The sequence below is a fragment of the Sceloporus occidentalis genome, unplaced genomic scaffold (assembly GCF_023333645.1).
Source record: "Sceloporus occidentalis isolate IW3139 unplaced genomic scaffold, rSceOcc1.0.p SCAF_119, whole genome shotgun sequence".
Lineage (NCBI taxonomy): Eukaryota > Metazoa > Chordata > Lepidosauria > Squamata > Phrynosomatidae > Sceloporus > Sceloporus occidentalis.
In genome coordinates this window covers 303,164-325,309 of record NW_028317099.1, presented here as the reverse complement: position 1 = coordinate 325,309, position 22,146 = coordinate 303,164, and the positions used below count along the sequence as shown (strand labels likewise).

The 22,146-nt window shown below is 37.8% G+C and overlaps 1 protein-coding gene across 2 annotated transcripts in view; it reads left to right on the top strand.

Moving 5' to 3' along the window:
• The window catches only part of LOC149282300 (diacylglycerol kinase eta-like), a 79,805-nt gene that overhangs the window by 48,223 nt on the left and 9,436 nt on the right, over nucleotides 1-22,146 (top strand). For both annotated transcript variants that reach the window (XM_089498345.1, XM_089498343.1), the window contains exons 8-23: nucleotides 2,020-2,122; nucleotides 2,543-2,705; nucleotides 2,904-3,012; nucleotides 3,096-3,235; nucleotides 3,852-3,933; nucleotides 4,541-4,632; nucleotides 4,715-4,814; nucleotides 5,718-5,967; nucleotides 6,130-6,234; nucleotides 6,639-6,738; nucleotides 6,926-7,033; nucleotides 9,028-9,124; nucleotides 10,466-10,573; nucleotides 11,716-11,829; nucleotides 12,021-12,155; nucleotides 13,504-13,670. In XM_089498345.1, the coding sequence (XP_089354471.1) occupies nucleotides 2,020-2,122; nucleotides 2,543-2,705; nucleotides 2,904-3,012; nucleotides 3,096-3,235; nucleotides 3,852-3,933; nucleotides 4,541-4,632; nucleotides 4,715-4,814; nucleotides 5,718-5,967; nucleotides 6,130-6,234; nucleotides 6,639-6,738; nucleotides 6,926-7,033; nucleotides 9,028-9,124; nucleotides 10,466-10,573; nucleotides 11,716-11,829; nucleotides 12,021-12,155; nucleotides 13,504-13,670 (1,973 nt within the window). The remainder of the gene's footprint in view (nucleotides 1-2,019; nucleotides 2,123-2,542; nucleotides 2,706-2,903; nucleotides 3,013-3,095; nucleotides 3,236-3,851; nucleotides 3,934-4,540; nucleotides 4,633-4,714; nucleotides 4,815-5,717; nucleotides 5,968-6,129; nucleotides 6,235-6,638; nucleotides 6,739-6,925; nucleotides 7,034-9,027; nucleotides 9,125-10,465; nucleotides 10,574-11,715; nucleotides 11,830-12,020; nucleotides 12,156-13,503; nucleotides 13,671-22,146) is intronic.

Here is a 22,146-nt window from a genome sequence, read left to right as displayed (position 1 = left end):
TTTTTAAATGTAGTTGTTTTGGAGGATATTGTTTTGGTGTTAAATGACAGCATTGGGAAGTGATTGAACTTCAGATAGGAGACAATATTGTGTATAAGAATTATGGTTATCTTTTTACAGTACCATTTAAATATAAATATATTGAAATAATCCCTCAAGCCAAAAATGTGATTTCCCTGCTTCTTGTTAGGCATTTCACATTTTCAACAATTAACGTCAAAGGACTCAACACTCCTCAAAAACGCTCCTTGCTTTTAACCTATTTATTAAAAGAAAGAATTACGATTAGTTTCCTGCAGGAAACCCATTGGTGCCAATTACATAAAACTTTCTTAAAGACAGAGAGGTTCCCTAAGGTTTTCAGCATCATTAGAAAAGAAAAATAAAATGCGGGGTGGCTATATAATTAGCAAGAGACCTAAAAATGTATATTAAACATCAAGAATAAGACCCAAACGGTCGCTATATAATATTGGTATGTAAGATAGATGATACCTTATATACTTTAGTAAATATTTATGCCCCAAACTGTTCACCCTCAAGTTTTATATCTAAGGTACTATCCAAAATAGAAAATATTAAACAGGGAATATATATACGGTAATTATGGGAGATTTTAATTCAATTCTTGACCATCAAAGAGATAGAATCTCATTGCGAGGAATACACCCCTCGAAAGATACTCAAAAGATTTGATCTACTGGATATCTGGAGAATTTATCATCCAACAGAGCGAGACTATACTTGTTTTTCTAGATCACATTGTTCATATTCCCGAATAGATTTAATTTTAGGAGAAGGGGAACTTGATAAAATTACCTGGTCCGATTAAAACCCGGTAACATTCTTTCTAAAAGCAAACTATGTAAGAAGTATTAAAGACTGGAGGATTGATAAATAACTGTAATTTTTCGCAAAACAATTGTCCAGAGCCAGTCCTAGACCAAATTGCTCCCCAGGCAAGAATACTCGGAGGCACCCCCACCCCAAGACACATGGTGCCCTGTTTAGGCAATGGGCTTCTGCTACGCCTGTTTTATATAAACATTATTGTCACTTCTAGGGCTGTAGAACACTGAGATACACCCATACGCAGCAAAAATTCTAAACTCCTAGAAAAGAGGAGCACGGGGGGGGGAAAGGGACTGGGGCCAAAAAGCTTCAGTGAGTGACAGGGTGCCAGGGAAGACTTCATTTGCATCAGTTGAACACTATTGAATCAGTTGACTCAGTTTGTTGGTATGTTACTTTCTGACAGATTTGGCTTGTTGCCTTGCAGAAAGCAAGAGTAGGTCATAAACGTATACATACATGCAAGCTCTAACTCACTTCCTCCTTGCACCAATAACCCTCTCCATAAAATAACACACACTTTATTAACACCATGCCATACAGTAGCACCCACTCACACTACTGCCATACAGTAACACACACTCAGTCTAATGCTATACACTAACACACACACCAACACCATACACGTTCTCCCGTCATCACTGTAGCTTGCACATTTAACCTTAGGGCCAGCCCTTTGTTCACTTCAGCTTGTTCATTGCAAGTTGCCGCACTACTACCGGGGGGTAATGTAACATGAGTTACCGGGTGCCTGGTGCCATTCTCTCGTAGCACCTGCCTTAGCACACTTCTTGGCTGTGGTCAGCGTTCTGTATAGCATGAGTTATGCTGTTATGTCAACCTGCAGCACCGGAAATGGAGGCATTTGAGAAAGCGAGTATCACGTTAAGCTTGCATCTTAGGATCTGATCTGCACCCTCTTGATTCAGGTGCCCCCTGCAGCTGTCTGGTACTAAAACTAGCCCTGGAGTGGTAATTTCATTCAATGAACATCCACAAGTGCTACAAATAATACTATTTCATTTTGCTTGTATCAGGACAGACATCATATTATAAAGCTATATTTAAATTGCATCATCATATTGTGAGGGTAGTATACTTGGGTTTCACATCTCTTTCCATTGTCATTAATATGGTGTTTTTGAGCATTTGCTGTTTTCTTCCTAGGTACACAGCTCTTGTAAGGAACAGCTTGGCAAAATATGCCCTCTTGGAGCTTGCAGAGTCTCTATCATACCACCTATTGCCCTAAATAGTATTGACTCTGATGGTGAGTGCTTTCATATTTAGCTTTGAATACATATTGATCTAACTATATGCAGGACAGGGATTCTGTATCTGAGAATGCATGGTGTGTGGAAGAAAACAATCTTAAAGTTGAATATTCACTGTGATATACAGATATAAAGAGAAATAATATGGAGGTATGGATAACTACAACATTGAGGTATTGTGTGTGTGTGTGTGTGTGTGTAGGAAATGTAATTTCAGTGTAAGTTCATCCTTAGCATTTTGTCAGTAGAACATTGTTTATTATTGTCCTATAAATGAGAGAGTATTATTTCCTTAATGTCTGTTATGTTACACAGTTAAAGGAAGTCCACAAAAACTACCTGTGGTTTATTCTGTGGATCATTTTTACTATTTTCTCAACTTGATACTTACTAAGGTATTATAAACTATTTCACAGGATTTTGGAAGGCTACATCTCCTGCCTCTTGTGCTAGTCCACTCCTTGTCTTTGTTAATTCCAAAAGCGGAGATAACCAAGGTGTAAAGTTCCTCCGCAAATTCAAGCAGTTCCTGAACCCAGCTCAAGTTTTTGACCTGATGAATGGAGGACCACAGCTTGGGTGAGTTAAAGGGTACAAACATATTTTTTAGCTTTTGTTTTACTAGCCCATTATTAATATGAATTCTGCTCTGGTTTTCATAGTGTCTGACAAAGTGAGAAACGTATTCTGTGTATGAACCACATTCATTAACAGAAGCTTTTTTGTGTATTTGGCAAATATACTACAATTACACTACAATTTTTTTACTTACTTTAGGTTGCGCCTGTTCCAGAAATTCTCTAACTTCCGTATACTTGTTTGTGGTGGAGATGGCAGTGTTGGGTGGGTCTTGTCAGAAATTGACAAGTTGGGCCTTCACAAACAGGTAACCAGAGTAACCCGTTTTCACTGTATCTGTTGGTGTTTTTTCAGTTCTGTAAGCACTTTTCTTAATCTCCTCAATCGCAGTGCCAACTTGGGGTTCTGCCACTGGGCACTGGAAATGATCTGGCGCGGGTTCTTGGTTGGGGAAGCCTCTGTGATGATGATGCTCAACTGCTCCAAATACTTGAGAAGCTGGAACGTGCCACCACAAAAATGCTGGACAGGTATGAGGAAGAATGGGGACTTTCTCATAATCCACTTAACATTTCGATATATTCATATATAAAAGTGTATTGATAATTACTTTCTGAAGGTATGTGTTTTTTGTAATGTATGTAATTCCAGAAGAAATATATGGATAACCAAAAAGTGTAGTCATTGTAATAAGTTTCTACAGACACGATGAAGCCTACACTTTCCTAGGAGAAGGAAAAAAGAGCTAATTATAACACTTAGTTATTTCAAGAAGTGTTGCAGAGCTCTTAGTGAAAAACAAAATTAGACCAACCTACGCATGTTCTTGCTTCGGTATCATCTTAGCTCATGTACCTATTAGAGCTGGAGTTGCGTGCATGTTTTTTTTCCAAAACTTACAGAGTTGTGGATCTAATTAAATATTTGCCTATCCTAGGCAGCACTGCTGTTCAACAACAAATTAAATTTGCCATAATTTTACGTGTTGCATGTAAAAGCAATTTGTATTAAAGTAGTAGGATGCATTGACATCAAATCAGAAATTTGTGCAAGGATGTTACCAACTCAGCAAATGAAAATAAATATTTTAACTCGGGCGTTAGAACACAATAGGATTTCAGTAATACTTATGTTGTAATGCCTTAGGTGGAGTATTTTAACGTATGAGTCTCCCAAACACTCACCGCCTTCAGTCAGAGACGAGGAGAATGGCGAATCTAAATTTCAGGTGAGAAGACCTTTGCTGAATATGAATGGCTTCTATTGTTGCACAAAAAATTCAAGGGAGCAGCTACTTTTAACCAAGACCTCCCAAATACCATGATTATTATACTGTTAATATTAAGAATAACAGTAAAATTGGACCCCTTCTAATGTTGTATCCTACTTAATATTGCTAGTGTTTGTTAATTATTTTACTTAGTTGTTTCTATTCTTTCGAGGGTTTGCCACTTTAAATTATTCTAGTTTATTTAAAGGTGAGACTGTAATAATGTAAAATAGATGTTGTCTACAAGTTATGTAGTGGTGCAGAGTTGTAATACCTCATTTTGTTCCCTTCCTTTGCTGGAGATCAGCATGACATGTATAGGACTGAAAAACTGTCCATTGTGCACAATGTTATTTCAGATTTCACAGAGAAACTCTTCACTAGGAAGCTGCCAGATTTATTGGGGTTACAATTATGTTAACATTAGAAACGTCCTAAAATTGTAATAAGTGCTGTATTATGCTATAATGGCTTGTAAAGATTTTTGGACACGGTAATCATTTCAGAGATCAGGATTTTTCTTACCTTTTCTATAGCATGAGTTGCCTGCCTCTGTTTCTGGCAGGTGCAGATATCCCAGTATGCTGATTCTGTTGCTTTCCACTTGGCAAAGATCCTGGAGTCTGATAAGCACTGCGACGTAATTTCCTCTGCTAAGTAAGTTCCATTTATCATTTCTAATGATACATTATTGAACTAAAAGGAATTAAACGACCAACGTTATTTGAATCTTTTTCAGGTTCCTGTGTCTTTCTGTTAATGAGTTTGTCACTGAAGTAGGAAAAGCATATGAGAGGGCAACAGAAAACCGTGAAGAAGCAGAAAATATGGCAAGAAAGGTAAAGTTCTTTTGAAAACATTTGATTTATTTGATACGCACTGCAAATTTTAGGCATCACATTTGAGTTTACAATTGAAGAACCTTACATTGAAGTATTTTGAAAATGTACACTGGTACGACTTGATACTAAAGAGATTGTAGAATCATAGCTGTACATAAATTATGGTGTAATATATAAAATTTTTTACTACGTGTTAAGTGATGAATTGTTACTCTGTGTTTTTTGATGAATGAACAAAATTAGGCAAAATAAAGGGTGGAACAGCCAATCACAATCAAACTGGAGATTTGAAAATCACAACTGGAATATTTTCCAGAATTGGATTCCGGCCTAGGCCTACTAGGCATTGGGTGGAAAGTCTTGGGGGGCAGCCCTTCTGGGAGAAGATCATCCTAATGGGCAGTCAGATTCCCTGGTTCACTGCTTACTTTTATGTGCAGTATGAAGTAGGTCCCAGCGGGGAAAGCACAGTGCAGTGACAATATTGTAGTGTATTAGTAGTTATTGACTGAGATGTTGTGTCATATTTTGGGGTGCATTCACTAAATGATGCATAGTTCTGTTTGCAGAGGCAAACCAATGTGGTTACACATGTCAGTCTGTTCCAGTGTACCTCTACTGTACACTGCTAATCTAACTGCAGGGGTTCGTGGAAATGTTTTTTGAATGTGGTGTTTTCTTCTTTTATCCAAATGGCATTATTTAAAAAAGTTAATTCCTGTGTTCCCCAATTGGAAAATGAAATCCTAATTATTCTGAGCTTAATTGGCTTTGATCTGATTCTCTATGTCTTTCGCACAACAGAAATGACATCACCAATGTCTAGTACAGTAACCTTATCTTTAGAAGTATAGTAAAAACAAATACCTGTACTATTATTTTATTGTTTCTTTTTTCCAGTGCTCCATGCTCAATGAAAAGCTAGATTCTCTAGTTCGGGCTCTAAATGAAGAGTCCCTGGCATTATTGCCCCCTTCCTCACACAACCTACATCCTGACTCAGCACTGAAGGAAAACAGTAAAGACGTGAATGAAAAAGGGGACCACCTGAATAATGTGACCAAAATGTTCAAGTCTAAAGAGCAGCTCATTTTGAGGGCAAATAGTCTAAAGAAAGCACTTAAGCAGATTATTGAGCAAGCAGAGAAGGGTGAGAAATGTCTACCAGGACTGTTTGTTTGGACATGCCAAAAATGACATTTCTTTAATCATACCATGTCTCTAAATTCATTAATATATCTTGCAAGCAAGACATAATCACTGTTAGAGGCACCACTGTCTGACTGTAGCAATGTCTCTTCTCCTTCTATAGCGGTGGATGAACAGAACAAACACACTCAGGCCTTCAGTAATCCTGCTACATCTCCTCTCCAGAAAGAAAGCTCAGAGGACTTCAACAAGGAAACTGACAGGCTCGGTGAGTTAAAATAAACCTACAGTAGCATTCACATTTGCTTCGGAAATTGGTTTATTTATTTATTTATTTACTTCATACTACAGCACTGCTGGATGTGCTGGTGCTGTATAAATAAAATGGTCATGGCACACTGATACATGACATAATTTAAAATGTGTAACTATCGTTAAGTAACTTGGTTTTACCTCTATGAATTGCTCATATTGTTGTCAGTATGCCCATTTGGGCTTTCATCACAAGCCATTAAAGCAATACACTAATGCTTGGGTTATTTTACTCCTCCATGCCTACATTTAATCCTTTGAAGTTATTTTTATGTCACATTACTACTGTGGGTGCTATTGTTCCCAGACACTAATAAAAATATGATTATTTCATATGTTAATTACATGGGATATTTTTAGCCTCCAGACGTCCAACTGTCTCATCTACGACATCGTCTATAATTCTGGATCGCCCCTTCTCATTCAGTCTTTTTCACTTTACTGAGGACCCGGATTCAGTGTACGTATTGTGTTCAACAAGTTTATAGATTTTTTATTTTCTTACTCTTGTGTTTTTTTAATCTTAAACCTTTAAATGTCCTAATTTAATCATAACCTATGAAAAAGCAGGATTTTGACTCACTTTAAAAAACAAAATACTATATATATTAGAATCTACAGTATTCTTTCTATCTCTACCATGACAGACAATTCTTAGAGAAATGCACTATGAATAATTACTTCGGGATTGGCCTGGATGCCAAAATATCACTAGAGTTTAACAACAAGAGGGATGAACATCCTAAAAAATGCAGGTACCTGTCAAGATACTAAATATTTATTACTTTTCAAATTGTGTATTACTCCATGTAGCGTCCATTTTTGTTTTTTAAATGTACACTATAAAGTCTTAGATATTTTTTTACTGCTCTCTGTATAATATTTATATATATTTAGGTTTAAAGCAAGGCAGATAAGTTAAACAATGAGAAATCATTTTTAGTATTAAACAAGCACTAACACTATCTGTTACATCTAATGACCCTCTTAATATCTCTTAGGGAGATTTTTTGAGTACCCCAAGACTGTTTTTTTTGGCTAATAACATGACACAGCAAAGATTTTTACAGACAACAAAGGAAGGGATTCTTTACAGTAAGGACAATAAGTGTATGGAATTGGTGCTATCAAATACAATAGATGCCTTCAAAAAGGGTATGGGTATATTTTTTAGAAAAGCATGACATACAGGGATATAAATAATATAATAAATATTAATGTTTTAAAGCTTTTTGATCCAAGGAGAAATCTGATTGCATTTTGGAGTCAGGAAGGAATTTTTGACTACATTCGAAAAATATCCTAATTAGGTTTTTTTGTCTTCTTTTGGATCAAAGGAATGGAGGATAAGTAGAAGGGTTTTTTCAACCTAACTTACTATTACTATGTTACGCTGTTACTATGTAGATTTCTTAGTTAGAAGGTGTGAATATTTTTTTTTTCTTAAATGGTAAAATATCTTTGCTGCAACTGCTTATGCTATGATTCACAATTTTTATAGTACTTCTGACTCTGTGTGCTAAGGAAAAATTGGGGTTATGAGAGAAGATTTAGAAAGATCACATGAATCTGCCTTGGCATAGTGATATAAACTAGGGATGCACCAAAATGAAAATTCTGAACAGAAACTGAAAATTCAGGATTCACTTGGCCGAAAATGCCCCCCCACACATTAAAAAAATGCATAAACAACCACACTTTTATTTAAAGTAAATAACACACCAAAATTGGACAAAAAGTTTCAATAACAATATTTATATTATATATATATATATATATATATATATATATGATTGTTAACAGCAATCACACTCCTATCATACCCAGATTCTAGCTTCTATTGGCTGACTTAACATGATAGGAGTGTGATTGCTGTTAACAATTATATATATACATTAATATTGTTATTTCATTTTTCTGTCCAATTTTGGTGTGTTATTTACTTTTAATAGTGTGGTTAACACACCAAAATTGGACAAAAAACCCAATAACGATATTATATATATATATATATATATATATAAATATATATATATATATATATAATTGCTAACAGCAATCAAACTCCTATCATGCCCAGGCAGCCAGTACATGCTAAAACCTGAGCATGATAGGAGTGTGATTACAGGCTCCCTATGCCCCCCCACACACACTTACACATCTATGTTATCACACACATACTCATTCATTTACTCATTCACAAACATTCATATACTCATTCATTCACAAATACTAATCATTCACAGATACTGATTCATTCAATTGTTGCATGTATCTTCTTTTTGGCTTAACTGTTATATTCTGTTTTGTATTTTGTTGCAAACTTGTTCATACAGTTTTCTAAATTTTTACCTGTTTTTGCACCTGTTGCAACTCTATAAATCATACCCTGCATTTGTAATATTTTACAGCCTTCACTATTATTTTTTAGGTTAATTTAACTTTTCTGCTATTGTGTATTATCTACATATGGTATTTGTACTATCCATGTAAAAGTGCCTTGCCTGTATTTTTTTACAGACACACAGAAAGCATTGCAATATCTCTCCATTTGTTCATCTTACTAAGTAGATGCTTGTCTACATCCTTAAGGATATAGATTCAGGATTATTATTGCAGATAAATTGATTGAGAACAATATATTATTCTTGTTTATCTGTTTCCTTCCATTGTAGTCTATGAAACAAGGTATTTCTGATACCCAGACCCTAAAGTCCATTAACTCCTTCCAACTCTTTACATTTTGCAGCAGTCGGACACGAAACATGATGTGGTATGGTGTGCTGGGAACCAAGGAACTTCTCCAGAAAACCTACAAGAACCTGGAGCAAAGAGTCAAGCTAGAGGTAATTATAGGAGTTGTATTCACACACAACCATAAATTGTCCTTGTCTTTCTTTTGTGTAAACAAGGAGTGTTTCAGTTAGAAATATCAATTGTTTATTTTAATGCTAATGGCAAGGGACAAAATCCAGGTCTGGACCATGCCAAAACAATGATATTATAGCCTGCTAAACAGGCTAATATGCCATTAAAGGTAAGAAGTTCCTCAGCAAAGTGTTTCGAAGATAGCATAGGAGGGGGAAAATATAATTACTGTAATATTTTCCCAGTACACGCACACTGGTTAAAGGGACACTGCAGTTATCATATGCAACTTAATGAATATGAATGAGGCTGAATGGCCTCTTTAAATGTGCATGGGGTCCATTTAGCAGATGCACACAGGATCCCTCTCATAAGCATTTGTCCCAGCCTCCAGATATTTGCAATCCCTGAGATGTATTGGGCCAAATCTCCCTACATGGGATATAGTCACCTCTAATCAGCTCCAGCATTTAGCACATGGAATTCTGCAGATGAGGGTCTGTTAACATTCATGTGCACATTCATGACAAGTGTTCCTATCGATTTCAAGCTGCAAATCAGTGGCAACAAATGTTGGACTACAGAAGAGGAGGGCAGCTGTTGATGTTTAATTTTTTATAAACTGGTACATCCAGCTTTTTTCAAAGTGGCAGGGACATCTCGTTGTCACTGCACGGAAGATCGGGCTGTCTAATGACAGGCTGGACATTCCCTTCTGGTAAGTGTCTGTGCGGCCTGTCCGGACCCTGCTTGGTATGTCCTGTCTAACCATTGTACCGCGCTACGGAATTTTATGGCGCTAAATAAAACAATAAATAATAATAAAGTAATCTCTAATTGCACCCCCTTGCTTACTGATTGATGACACACATTGCGATCAGTAGTACAGGGTCGTGGAGACCATGCTTGCTAATCACAGTGATCAGTGCAGGGGAGATCAGAGTGAGACATTTCCAGAAATTTAAAAAAAAGTATATATTTTCAAAGAAATATATATTAGAAAGATACATAAATAAACTATAACGGGAGCTCAGCGATGTCACCATGACATCTCTGGCATCCCTACAATACGATAGAGAGGATCTCTATCCGTATTGCACTGAGAATCTTAATTATACCTACATATTGAGAAAATGGCAACAAATAAATTATTTACACTACTAAAAACCCTTAATACTGAAGGGGTTAATAAGTTGCCCAGTATTACTCTGAAATGTATTTTGTTGTGGACTTGATAAAGTAAAATAAACTGAATTTAATGTTCTTGTTAGAGAAGATAACATACTTTATATAGTTTATTCAAATGTTGTTTCTTTTAGTGTGATGGTGTGACCATCTCCTTGCCTAGCCTTCAGGGTATTGCAGTTCTTAACATCCCAAGCTATGCTGGTGGCATCAACTTCTGGGGAGGGACCAAAGAAGACAATGTGAGTGATTTTTGTTTTAGATGTACCGTATAAATGTGGAATTGATATGAGAACAAATTAATCTGTTTTGTCATAAGAGCAGAAAATTACATTTAATAACAAAGTAAATTCAAAATGTACAATCTAGATAAAATCATTCTTAAACTACTTCTAGAGAAGACTAAAAATCCATTATTAAAATGCTATGAAATATGTAAGTCAAAAGAAAAAAATACTTAAAAAGGTACTTAACATGGTCCTTTGTAAACCAGTTACCTCAATTAAGTTCTATATTAACATGCAACGGTGCTGGGTTTCTGATATATTTATGTTGTAGGTATGCGATCACTACTGATTCCCCTTGACCATTAAATCTAACACATTTCATTCGCTCCATAATGCTGGCCCATTTTACCACAGGTAAAAGTGGCAGCTACTATGAGCCTAAACAACTTTGGGGGCCATTTCACAGCTTTGCCTTCTCTGCACCACTACTTAAATATTCTTACGGTAATTTGTTAGGTGATTCATGCATTCATCATTTCCAAGTTGCTATATTGATAGTGGCTATCCACTTTGGGATGGCCAGGCACACATAAGTGGCTGGTTATGTTAATGTATACATAATTAAAATATGCTTAAATACAGTTGAACTTTAACTTAAGATTTGTTAAGAAATCAATTTTATATAACAGCAGCCCAACATTACAGAGACTTTGCCAAGGGTCACATTAGAACTAAAGATATATGATTGCCCCTATATTGTCACACCAATGCTGGAGGAACTAGAATGTTTTATTTATGTTGTCACAAGGTTTGCTTTCAGGACTGAATAGAAATGTCTAATGTGGTCATAGTGCCTATTTATTTTGTAGTTGCCAGCAAATATCAGCTGGGCAGAGATGTGACAAATAACACCTTGCGTATCTCTACTAATAGTTGTTGTTTAAAACAGATGTTGTTTAAATGAAATCAGTGCCAGTGACAAGTGACCAGTTGTACACCAGCCAAAAAAGGCCCATAACCCCCTAAGACCTGCGCCCACCCCGAACTGCAAGGACTGTAGGGTTCTATGTTATATACATGTTTCAGTATATATATATATCTATGCTTGTGATATGGTTGGATGGTAACTGACATATATAGTGACTTCCTTACTACAGAATTTTGGCGCCCCATCATTTGATGACAAAAAGCTAGAAGTGGTCGCAGTCTTTGGCAGTATCCAGATGGCAATGTCTCGTGTTATCAATCTTCAACACCACCGCATAGCACAGGTGACATTATAGTGCGGAAGCTTCTTAATGTCAATTTAAAATGGTTTTTGAAATGACACTGTGTGTTTAGTAATGTTGAATTGATGGAGGTTTAATGAACGAGATAGAATATACCTTAAATTTGCACATTTCATTTTCAGGTATATTAATTACTCTTAGGTTTTGTTCATGTTTTTGTTCCTGCTTGTCAGTGTCGTGAGGTAAAGATTACGATCCTGGGAGAAGAAGGGGTTCCTGTACAGGTGGATGGAGAAGCTTGGGTGCAACCACCTGGAGTCCTGAAAATCCAGCACAAGAATCGTGCGCAGATGCTTACAAGGGACAGGGTATGTTCCTCATGACTCCATAGTCCATTAGGGATTGGTTTGGCAACAAAGAGTGAGGAGCAAATGATGCCAAGATAACCAAGAAACGTATCCCTAATTAACAGTGATGAAATACAGATCTCCGGCCATTGCCCATTCAACATTTGAGTGCCAAACATTATTTATGTGGTTGGTAAACTTGGCTCTGGAGGACATTATACAGTATGTGTTGGACTCTCCCCACCTTCCCCACCCCCCTTCCCCACCGTGAATACTAAAAGCGATTGTTAGCAAAACGTTTCCATAGTGTAGTCAGGAGGTCTTGTCTTATATGCAGAAGTCTTGTATGTGACAGAGGAAGGGATAATGTAGCTAACTGTTCAGTGACTGTTTCTCTGTACATTAATAAAATTATATGTGGTATATCCATTATAACCATGTGGTTATAACCTTGAGGTCAGGCAGCAAATCTATAATTGTGAATTTATGCTCATTGGATTTGGAAGGTTATGGGGTTTTAGTTCTTATTTTGTTTTGTTCTTTTTATTGTTTTGTCTTCTGTAATATTGAGTGAATTTTAGGTACAGCTGTCATTTGTCATGCAGGATTGTCTCCATCTATTGTATATTCAGAGTAATAAAAATTCAAGGTATAAAAGAGAGCACCTGAATTAAGACTGTTGATATGGGCCGCAAAAGCATGTTCACTGGTGGCACAAAAGGGGGGGTGATAATTTTTAATTAGTTAAAAATGTAAGCGAAGGTGGACACCCTGGAAACACACATAACTCACTTAATTTTGTTTATTTAGTTATTGCTGGTTTATTTTGGTTTAAGCAAAATGTAGAATAATGAGATTGATTGTTCACTTTGCTGCCAAACTCGGGTGGTTGGGTGAATCATTTTGCACTGTATGGAAGATGACTATTGTACATCCGAGAATTATTCCGCTTATGGACCATTGTATATCGACTGTTATATTGCTTCCAATGCCTGTGAACAAATAAGGAGATTAAAAACAAAAGTGGTTTGGGAGTGTGCTGTATTTGTTTTGGTGTATACTGGAAAATAATGGAGGTTTTACCATGATTTTTTTTGCATTTGTACCATTATATTGTGATATATGCTAGGTGTTTATAAATTCAAACAAAGAAAAAATATAGACATAGAATTTGACAACAGATACAGGACCATCATCGAGTCTGACCATTTTTCCTGCTGGTCAAAACGCAAACACTAATCAATCCTTGATATAATCTTATTCTGTCCTAAATAAAGAGTTCTAACCTGTTCTAAACGCCTAAATATAACTTTGGTGAAATTGGCAAGAGTGGTAAAAAGCTTTAAATATTTGATTTTTTTTCCTTTAGGCATTTGAAAGCACTCTGAAGTCTTGGGAGGACAAGAGGAAAGGGGATAACTACAGAGCCATGCCTCGTCCAAGACTTCACTCACAACAGTCAATGGAATACCTAACCGAAGAAGAATATGCACAGCTGCAGCAGCTTGCAAATTCTGCGGAGAATCTCATAAACAGGTAGGGCAGCCTAATCAAATCTCATCCAGTGTGCCATAACGCATTTAGGAATTTAACGTCTCCTTATTTGAGTTTATTTCTCCTTCTGTAAATCTTAAATAGGTCTTTTGTTCAAACCTTTTGCTTGTTAATAGAATTTTTGTTGAACCATAGTAGTTGCCTGTTTTACCAAACCTCACAATTTTTTCTTGGTCTATCCGTAATGCACAAATATATAGTATTCAGGCTAGGATAAATCTCTTAACGCAGACAGCCAAAACTCTTCAAATGCTATTGCTTGTGCCTAACTTGTTAACCATTGTATATTTATTTCTACTGATGTATTTCTTGCTACTTTCTTTGAAAATAAAATGGTCTGTCTTACTGCCAAATGCCTAATATCATGTTCGCATACTTAGTTAAAGAAGCACTTATATTTTATTTTTGTATGTATTTTTAATTGAATAGTGATAAGTCAACTATACATGGACATGTATGTGTATCTGCCGCCACTAGGTTCATTGCATGGTTCTCATAATACACCCTTAACATACATGTTTTTGAAACATCCATCTTTCCATTTATTTTTCTATATGGATTATATGTGATTGCATTTGATCACTGTTGTTTGTGGCCGCCTCTGTGCTGAGATAATATGGTGTTGTGGTCGTGGCCTGTTTTATGCAAAATTATGCTAATATTTCACAATTTAGACAAAACACATCTAACAATACAACAATAAATTTGATTCAGGAATACAGTTAAATTATGTAAAGACGAATACCAACAGATGTTATGATATATAATGATATACTTTATTAATACCTCTAGCGGTAAAAACAATATATCGAAATAGGTTACCATAACAAAGTTACAGACTGTCAACAATTATATTCTAATAACATTGTAATAACATATGTACTTAACTTCAGAGAGTATCAGCATATCAAATGACTCCTTTGGTGTTCAGTTTCCAAAATGGCTCTAGATACCAGGATCATATAGAAGACTTTAAAGGATTCTTTCAGTAGTTGTTTTCTAATTCTTAGTTACAATACTAGGCACTAAACTAGTCCTAGCTTCTTGGCACTTAACTAGCCCAAGATGGAAGAGCAGCTTTCTATTTCATACTTTTTCTCTGGCAAACTTTCACAGCTCCCTTAGCTTCTGCCATGCTGCTTCCTTCCTGTCCTTCCAGTCTCCTCTGCTCCTCCCCCTTCTTCCTGGAGTTCCTGATATCCCATTGTTCCTGGCATAGCCCACATGGCTTTTCATGTAGGTAGCCATTATCTATGGTCTTAGATAAACAATAGATGTACACATCACTCACTCTCTAGTGCTACCTGGTGGTAGAGGTAAGGCACTTCTTAAACAATAGAACTAATTGGTATTGTAATGTATGCCACAGTTAGAGTGGTTTATCCAAAGGGAGATACAGATATTGCGTCTGTGACGTGAATCACTAATAATGGACGATGCAATCCATGTCCACAACATTCCACCTCTTGATTCACATCATATAGTAATAATACATAAATGTATCTCTCCAGAAAATAATCCCCCCACCATGGCACTCATTTCACAGATATCTTGTACATACAAACATATAAAAAACATAACAGTTATAATAACCCTAAATGTTATTCCCAAAAGATTGTCCAACTGAATCTTTCCCTCGTGTGACACTCCTCTTGCTCTTGATCGATCTTGATCCTGTCAAGACAGCAATTCCAATAAAATCCCTGCGAGTGGAACTCCATGCTCCCATCTGCGTGAAATGTCTTATCCTCAATAGAAAGCCAGGATCTCTTAAAAAGGACACCAATCTGCTAAAGAGAAAAGAGGACACGGTGAAGCATCACACTTATCATTGCACTACAAATCATGCACAACAGTACATTTGCTGCCTTCCTGACTAAAGCCTAGTCCTCCATCTTCCTAGAACAGCATTATCCCTCGGTCATCCTTATACTACCAGGGCTGATTTGGATATCCAAATGGATTTCTAATCCAATTCAGTTCCCGGGGTTCCGGATACAATACAACCCTCTTCCACAAAGCAAACATCAATGTTTCATTTCTTTACATCAACCCCTCATGTTTCATACTCTGACATCCTCTTCAACCCAAATTCCCACACTATAATATTTTGTAGTCAGTACTTTACTAAAGAATAATGGTTGCAAACCCTTTCCCACTCTCTATCACTACTGGGGACAGTACTCGAATGAGCTCTCCTAAAAACTCTTTGCACCACTCTACCATCCTAGTAGCTTTAGGTGGTAGGCAAGGGACCACTATATGCTTAGTGGTAATTGGATAATACAAAAGTCCATATATGCAAACGTTCATCTCTTTTGGTTCTTCCTTGAATTCTTTTAACAGTCTCTTCTTGCTGGATCCACAACAAGCCACAACTCTTCTGGCAATTCAATCCACCTCTAGGTCTTCAGTCTCCACAGCTGAACTGCCTAATCTGCCCATCTTTTTTTCTTTAGGGCTACTTTGTGCGGCCACCCTCTTCATGAGGAATCAACTATTCATTCTCTTTCTCTGAGTAAATTCACATGTTCTGTGAGCCATTTTTTAACAGGTTTGCAGCTGCAGGAGTACGGAATTACAATGTACTCTGTGACTGGCAACCTTGCTCGATGTTTCTTCTTTGTATCTTTATAATCTGCCACTGTTAATTGTTCTTGCATTATGCTCAAATATACTCAGTCCACTGTGTCTTGATGCACTACCTGTATGTATACAACTTCTTCTTCCAGGCAGAGCCAACTTGTTTGTTCACCACTGGTGCAATGAGAATTAAAGAGAGCATTCGCTTATTCAATCCCAGCCTGCCACGTGTCTGCCTGTTTACATATACATTCATCTGCATTGACTTACTCTGAACCGCAGCACTCACTAATGGTGCTGCTGCATCCACATCCAGATTGTCAGCAGTCAACCCAGAGTCATCCGACTTTTAAAACAGGCAAGACAAACGTGTTAATAGAGCTGTCAGCTGGTCGAATATCTACCTCTTTTCTGTCCTCCAGGCTGTCGGTTCTGCACATGGCAAACCGGCATGGCTGAGGAAGAAACATTTACAGGTTTTACATGTTCCCTTAAGTGGTTTTTACAAGGGACGCATGAAAACAAACACCCCTCACTAATAGTTTCCGTACTGTCCCGTTTCATATGATTAACCCCTGACTTGCAAATTTGGAAAGAGTTAAAACACCTGCAGGGACTTCAATTGTCAAAGGGCTGTCCTGCAACACCTCTTTAGTTTCTGCCCCCCTTATCCATACCCCATTCTGTTTCCTTGCCTTATCCCTCCCCCCAGCAACCTGTTGGCACCGATCTCTAGTTGATACTGTTGCCACATTTACCACTGGGAGCACACCATCTTGTAATAATGGGGAGGTCATGGCCCTGTTAATCGTCCTGCCATCTTTATCATTAGGTAGGGGTGGCTCTTCTAAATGTACATTGGTATGTATGTTTAAATGTGGAGAAGTCTTTGTCAGTGACTCACTAATACTACAAGGGTTGTAAGCAACTTTGTGTACCTGCCTAAGCCTTCTCACTACCGATTTCCACTTTCTAAACATCTCTGCAGTAGAAATACCATTTATCTCTTCTCTGGGTACACCATTCTGTAACAAGTCATGCCACATTTGCCTTCTAGTCATCCTACTCGGATTTCCATCCGACTTTTGTGCTGAAAATTGCACTCTAGCCTTTTCTGCTGTATAAACACTCTTAGTCTCTTTGGTTTCCATGTTTAACTCTTCTATCTCAGCCAATAGGGTGGTTACATGGTGTATGTTTCTATTGTTTCCCATTCCATAGAGCAGAGATAGCAGGGGAACTTTTAGATATGTCGGTGCAGTCTTTAGAAGCTTTGACCGCATGCTAGCTGTAAAATCCTCCATATCAGGGCCTTCCCAATTACCCTTGTTCAATCCTGCAACACAACCCATAATCCTTACATGATTTATGGCATCTTTAATTGTTACCCATGGGGTCGATGGCTCAATATCTGAGTGTGATGGATAAACTTGTAATAAAGCATGGCGAACCATGTCTACCAATGAAAAGTTCCCCCTAATCTCTCTCACCCTCCGTAATGCCTGCATGAGCTGCAGATTAAGTGTCAGCTGCCCCATACTTATGGCTTCCCTTGCACTCAACAGCACACTGTCAGCTCCTCCATCCCACATGCGTAGTAACCACTCGCCCACATTTTCACCCACTTGCTGTTTATGTGTCTTAGCCAGCTCAATGAGCTCCATATGTGTGTAACTCTTTACCACTTCCTTCATCTCATCACGTGCACCATTTCTCCTTTTCTGCTGTTGTATAATGATAGGACAGGCCTGTCGTAGGTCCAGTTCATTATCATCTTCAGAAAAGGACACATAAGCATCATCGGATGACCGGAGAGTCTCTGCAGGATCCCATGTGGGATCTGCCACCATTGCTCGCACCTTACTTACAGGCTCTAGTTTTCTACATCTCTGCAACCTCCTGTGCTTGATCTTGCTTACCATTAAGTTAGTACATTTCTCTTCTAGAGCAGCCAAATGGCACGCATTACTACGCATACATTCTTTGGTCATAACTAAAGAATCTTTGACTTCCTGCAACTCTCTCTTCAATGCTTCATTTCTCTGCACCTCGTGGCTAAGGGCCTGCACAACTATCCAGCCTGTGGTGGCAGCGGCTTTCCGCTCTTTCTTGGAGTAAACTCCTAGGTCTAAACGTAATGCCTGCACACCAAGTTCAGTACCAGCATCAGGATAGACTGGAGCTGCATATTTTATCAGTTCCTCAGCAATGGCTTTCCAACTACCAAATTCTGCCCATACAGGAATTGTTCCATATTTTGATCTTTCTTGCCCTGCTACAGCTGCTTTCTGTTTGAGTGTTCTGAACATCTTTACACACTATTACAAGCGAGTTCAATGCACTAGACTCTCTACTGTAATATAGGGGTTATGCACTAGAGTTTAAACACACAAACACATGGCTTTAGAGCACTAGAGCGTAAACATACAAATCTGTAACTTTATGCGATAAATGCAGAGTAAATACACGGTATTCTCATTAATAATCTTTACTGTATCCTGCCGACTTCGCCAATTGTTGTGGTCGTGGCCTGTTTTATGCAAAATTATGCTAATATTTCACAATTTAGACAAAACACATCTAACAATACAACAATAAATTTGATTCAGGAATACAGTTAAATTATGTAAAGACGAATACCAACAGATGTTATGATATATAATGATATACTTTATTAATACCTCTAGCGGTAAAAACAATATATCGAAAAAGGTTACCATAACAAAGTTACAGACTGTCAACAATTATATTCTAATAACATTGTAATAACATATGTACTTAACTTCAGAGAGTATCAGCATATCAAATGACTCCTTTGGTGTTCAGTTTCCAAAATGGCTCTAGATACCAGGATCATATAGAAGACTTTAAAGGATTCTTTCAGTAGTTGTTTTCTAATTCTTAGTTACAATACTAGGCACTAAACTAGTCCTAGCTTCTTGGCACTTAACTAGCCCAAGATGGAAGAGCAGCTTTCTATTTCATACTTTTTCTCTGGCAAACTTTCACAGCTCCCTTAGCTTCTGCCATGCTGCTTCCTTCCTGTCCTTCCAGTCTCCTCTGCTCCTCCCCCTTCTTCCTGGAGTTCCTGATATCCCATTGTTCCTGGCATAGCCCACATGGCTTTTCATGTAGGTAGCCATTATCTATGGTCTTAGATAAACAATAGATGTACACATCACTCACTCTCTAGTGCTACCTGGTGGTAGAGGTAAGGCACTTCTTAAACAATAGAACTAATTGGTATTGTAATGTATGCCACAGTTAGAGTGGTTTATCCAAAGGGAGATACAGATATTGCGTCTGTGACGTGAATCACTAATAATGGACGATGCAATCCATGTCCACAACATATGGTTTACTTGACTAACACAACTCAACAAATAACAAAAGCGAGCTTAGTTGAGTTAATATCTGTTCTAGTGATTTGAATCTTATTTGTAAGGACTTGAAAATTGTGACTTAACACCTGATGAGACTAGGTCACCTAGTGTCAGAATTGTCTAACTGCAGTTACAATATTCTGATGCTGCTTAGAGGTGGTTAAGTATGAGCATATAAAATAGTCCATGTGTAAGCAGAGGCCATGTAGTCATATGCTGATATAACATGGTCCTGTTAATATGTGATCATTTTAGTTATATTTCTTTGAGTAAATTTGAGTTTGTTACGGGCCTGTCTGTGGCCCTCCCCCTGTCTTGTTCCCATGAGCCCCTAGTTTCTATGTGACAATCCTCAGGTCCCATTTGTGCTCCACACCCTTACTTGTTCTCATTAACCCTGGTGTTTACATGACAATCCTTAGGTCCCTTATGTGCTTCATACCCCGACTTGTTCCTCTGAGCACTGGTGTCTATGTGACAAGCTGCAGGTCACCTCTACAGGACAAGGGACACTTTCCAGACTGGTTTCTCATGTCACTCCTGTCCAGGTTTCAATCAATTGGCCGGTTTGAAGGGACATACACTTTTGAAGTTCTATTGGCTATATATAGTGATAGCTATAACAGACCGATTTGTCCCTTGCCCCTTTACCCATAGTGAATTTGGCTTTTTTGTATTTTGTGTATTTGTTTACCTAAAATAAAAGTCAGTCTGTTTTGTGCCTGATCTCTGGCCATGTTGTTACTCTGGTGGTTCGTGTGAGCTTGTTTATCTAGAGTATTACTTTGTTCTGAGGACCATGCGGCTACCCATCCTGAAGCCAGGGAGGTCCCACTAGACGCCCTGGTTCACGTCAATGCCGCAGTACATTTATATATATATATATATATATATATATTTTTATTTTTTTTAATACATAAATATTATTATACATTAATAATATTAAATAAGTCAAGATCAATATACACAATCGCGGTATATGCCAGAAATAAATACAATATCTTAATGCTATTAGTATATTGTTAGTGCAAAAGCACCAAAATACATATATTAAGGTGCTTCATATATTGTGAACACCACCACAATATTCTTTATGATATAAAATATAGTATATTAAAACATAATATATATCAGGAGAAAAAAAACAATAATAAACTGAATAAATAATAATAAAAAAGATATCCTACTGCTGATGTAAAAAACGAAACACATCTTGTTTATGACCAGCAGTGCTGGATATGTTAACTACCAGCCACTAAACACATGCTACAGATATAGGATGAGGTCCATTTCCCATCCAATTCCATGGGCATGCTATTCAATGTCTGTAACATATTTAAGATATACCGTATTTGCTCGATTATAAGACGACCCTGATTATAAGACGACCCCCCAAATCTGAATACTAATTTAGGAAAAAAAGAAAAAGCCTGAATATAAGACGACCCTATAGGAAAAAAGTTTTACCAGTAAATGTTTATTCATGTAAACTATTTTTTTTTAATAAAAGCTATGATTGAGAAAAATATTTTGGTTTTATTTCCTTCTATTTTCCAACCTGCCCCCCAGTTATGCACATCTGCCCCAGAAATGCCTTATACCCCCTATATGCCACTGTTCCCCATGATATGCCTTTTAACCCTCTAAATGCCACTGTGCCCCATGATATGCCTTTTAACCCTATATGCCACTGTTCCCCATGATATGCTTTTTGACCCCCTATGTGCCACTCTGCCTCCAGAAATGCCTTATACCCCTATAGGCCACTCTGGCATTTAGAGGGTTAAAAGGCATATTATGGGGAAGAGAGGCATATAGGGAGGTTTAAGGCATTCAGGAGGCAGAGTGGCGTAGAGAGGGTTAAAAAGGCATTTCTGGAGGCAGAGTGGCATTAAGGGGGTTAAAAGGCATTTCACAGAGCACTCTGCCTTATGCCCCCCATTTAACACTCCCCCGCCCCCCCCCCCAAATATACCGGTGCTTCTGGCTTCCCTGTCATGTAGCCGGGGCAGCATGTAGATCCCTCGCACTTACGCTGCAGCAGGAAGGAGGTGTGGCTAGCAGCGGGGGTTGTCTGCGTCCATCGCGCAGACCTTCCCCGTCTGTCAGAGATCAGAGTTCCCCGCACCGGTGCGGGGAACTCTGATCTTCGATGGACGCAGACAACCCCCACTGCTAGCCATGCCTCCTTCCTGCTGCAGCGGAAGTTGTCTACGCGAATCTTAGTCGTCTCATAGTCAGACCTATTTGAGGTCTGCTTATAAGACGACCCCGATTATAAGACGAGGGGTATTTTTCAGAGCATTTGCTCTGAAAAAAACCTCGTCTTATAATCGAGCAAATACGGTAATTCTCGCTACATTAATTGCATGGAACACCAATGGGAGCTTACAGTTTGCTAAATTGCAAGAACAATTCATCTGGAGCACATCTACTTTTTTATGCACAGGAGAAACACATACCACCTCTACTTTTGTCCTATAAGCTAATAG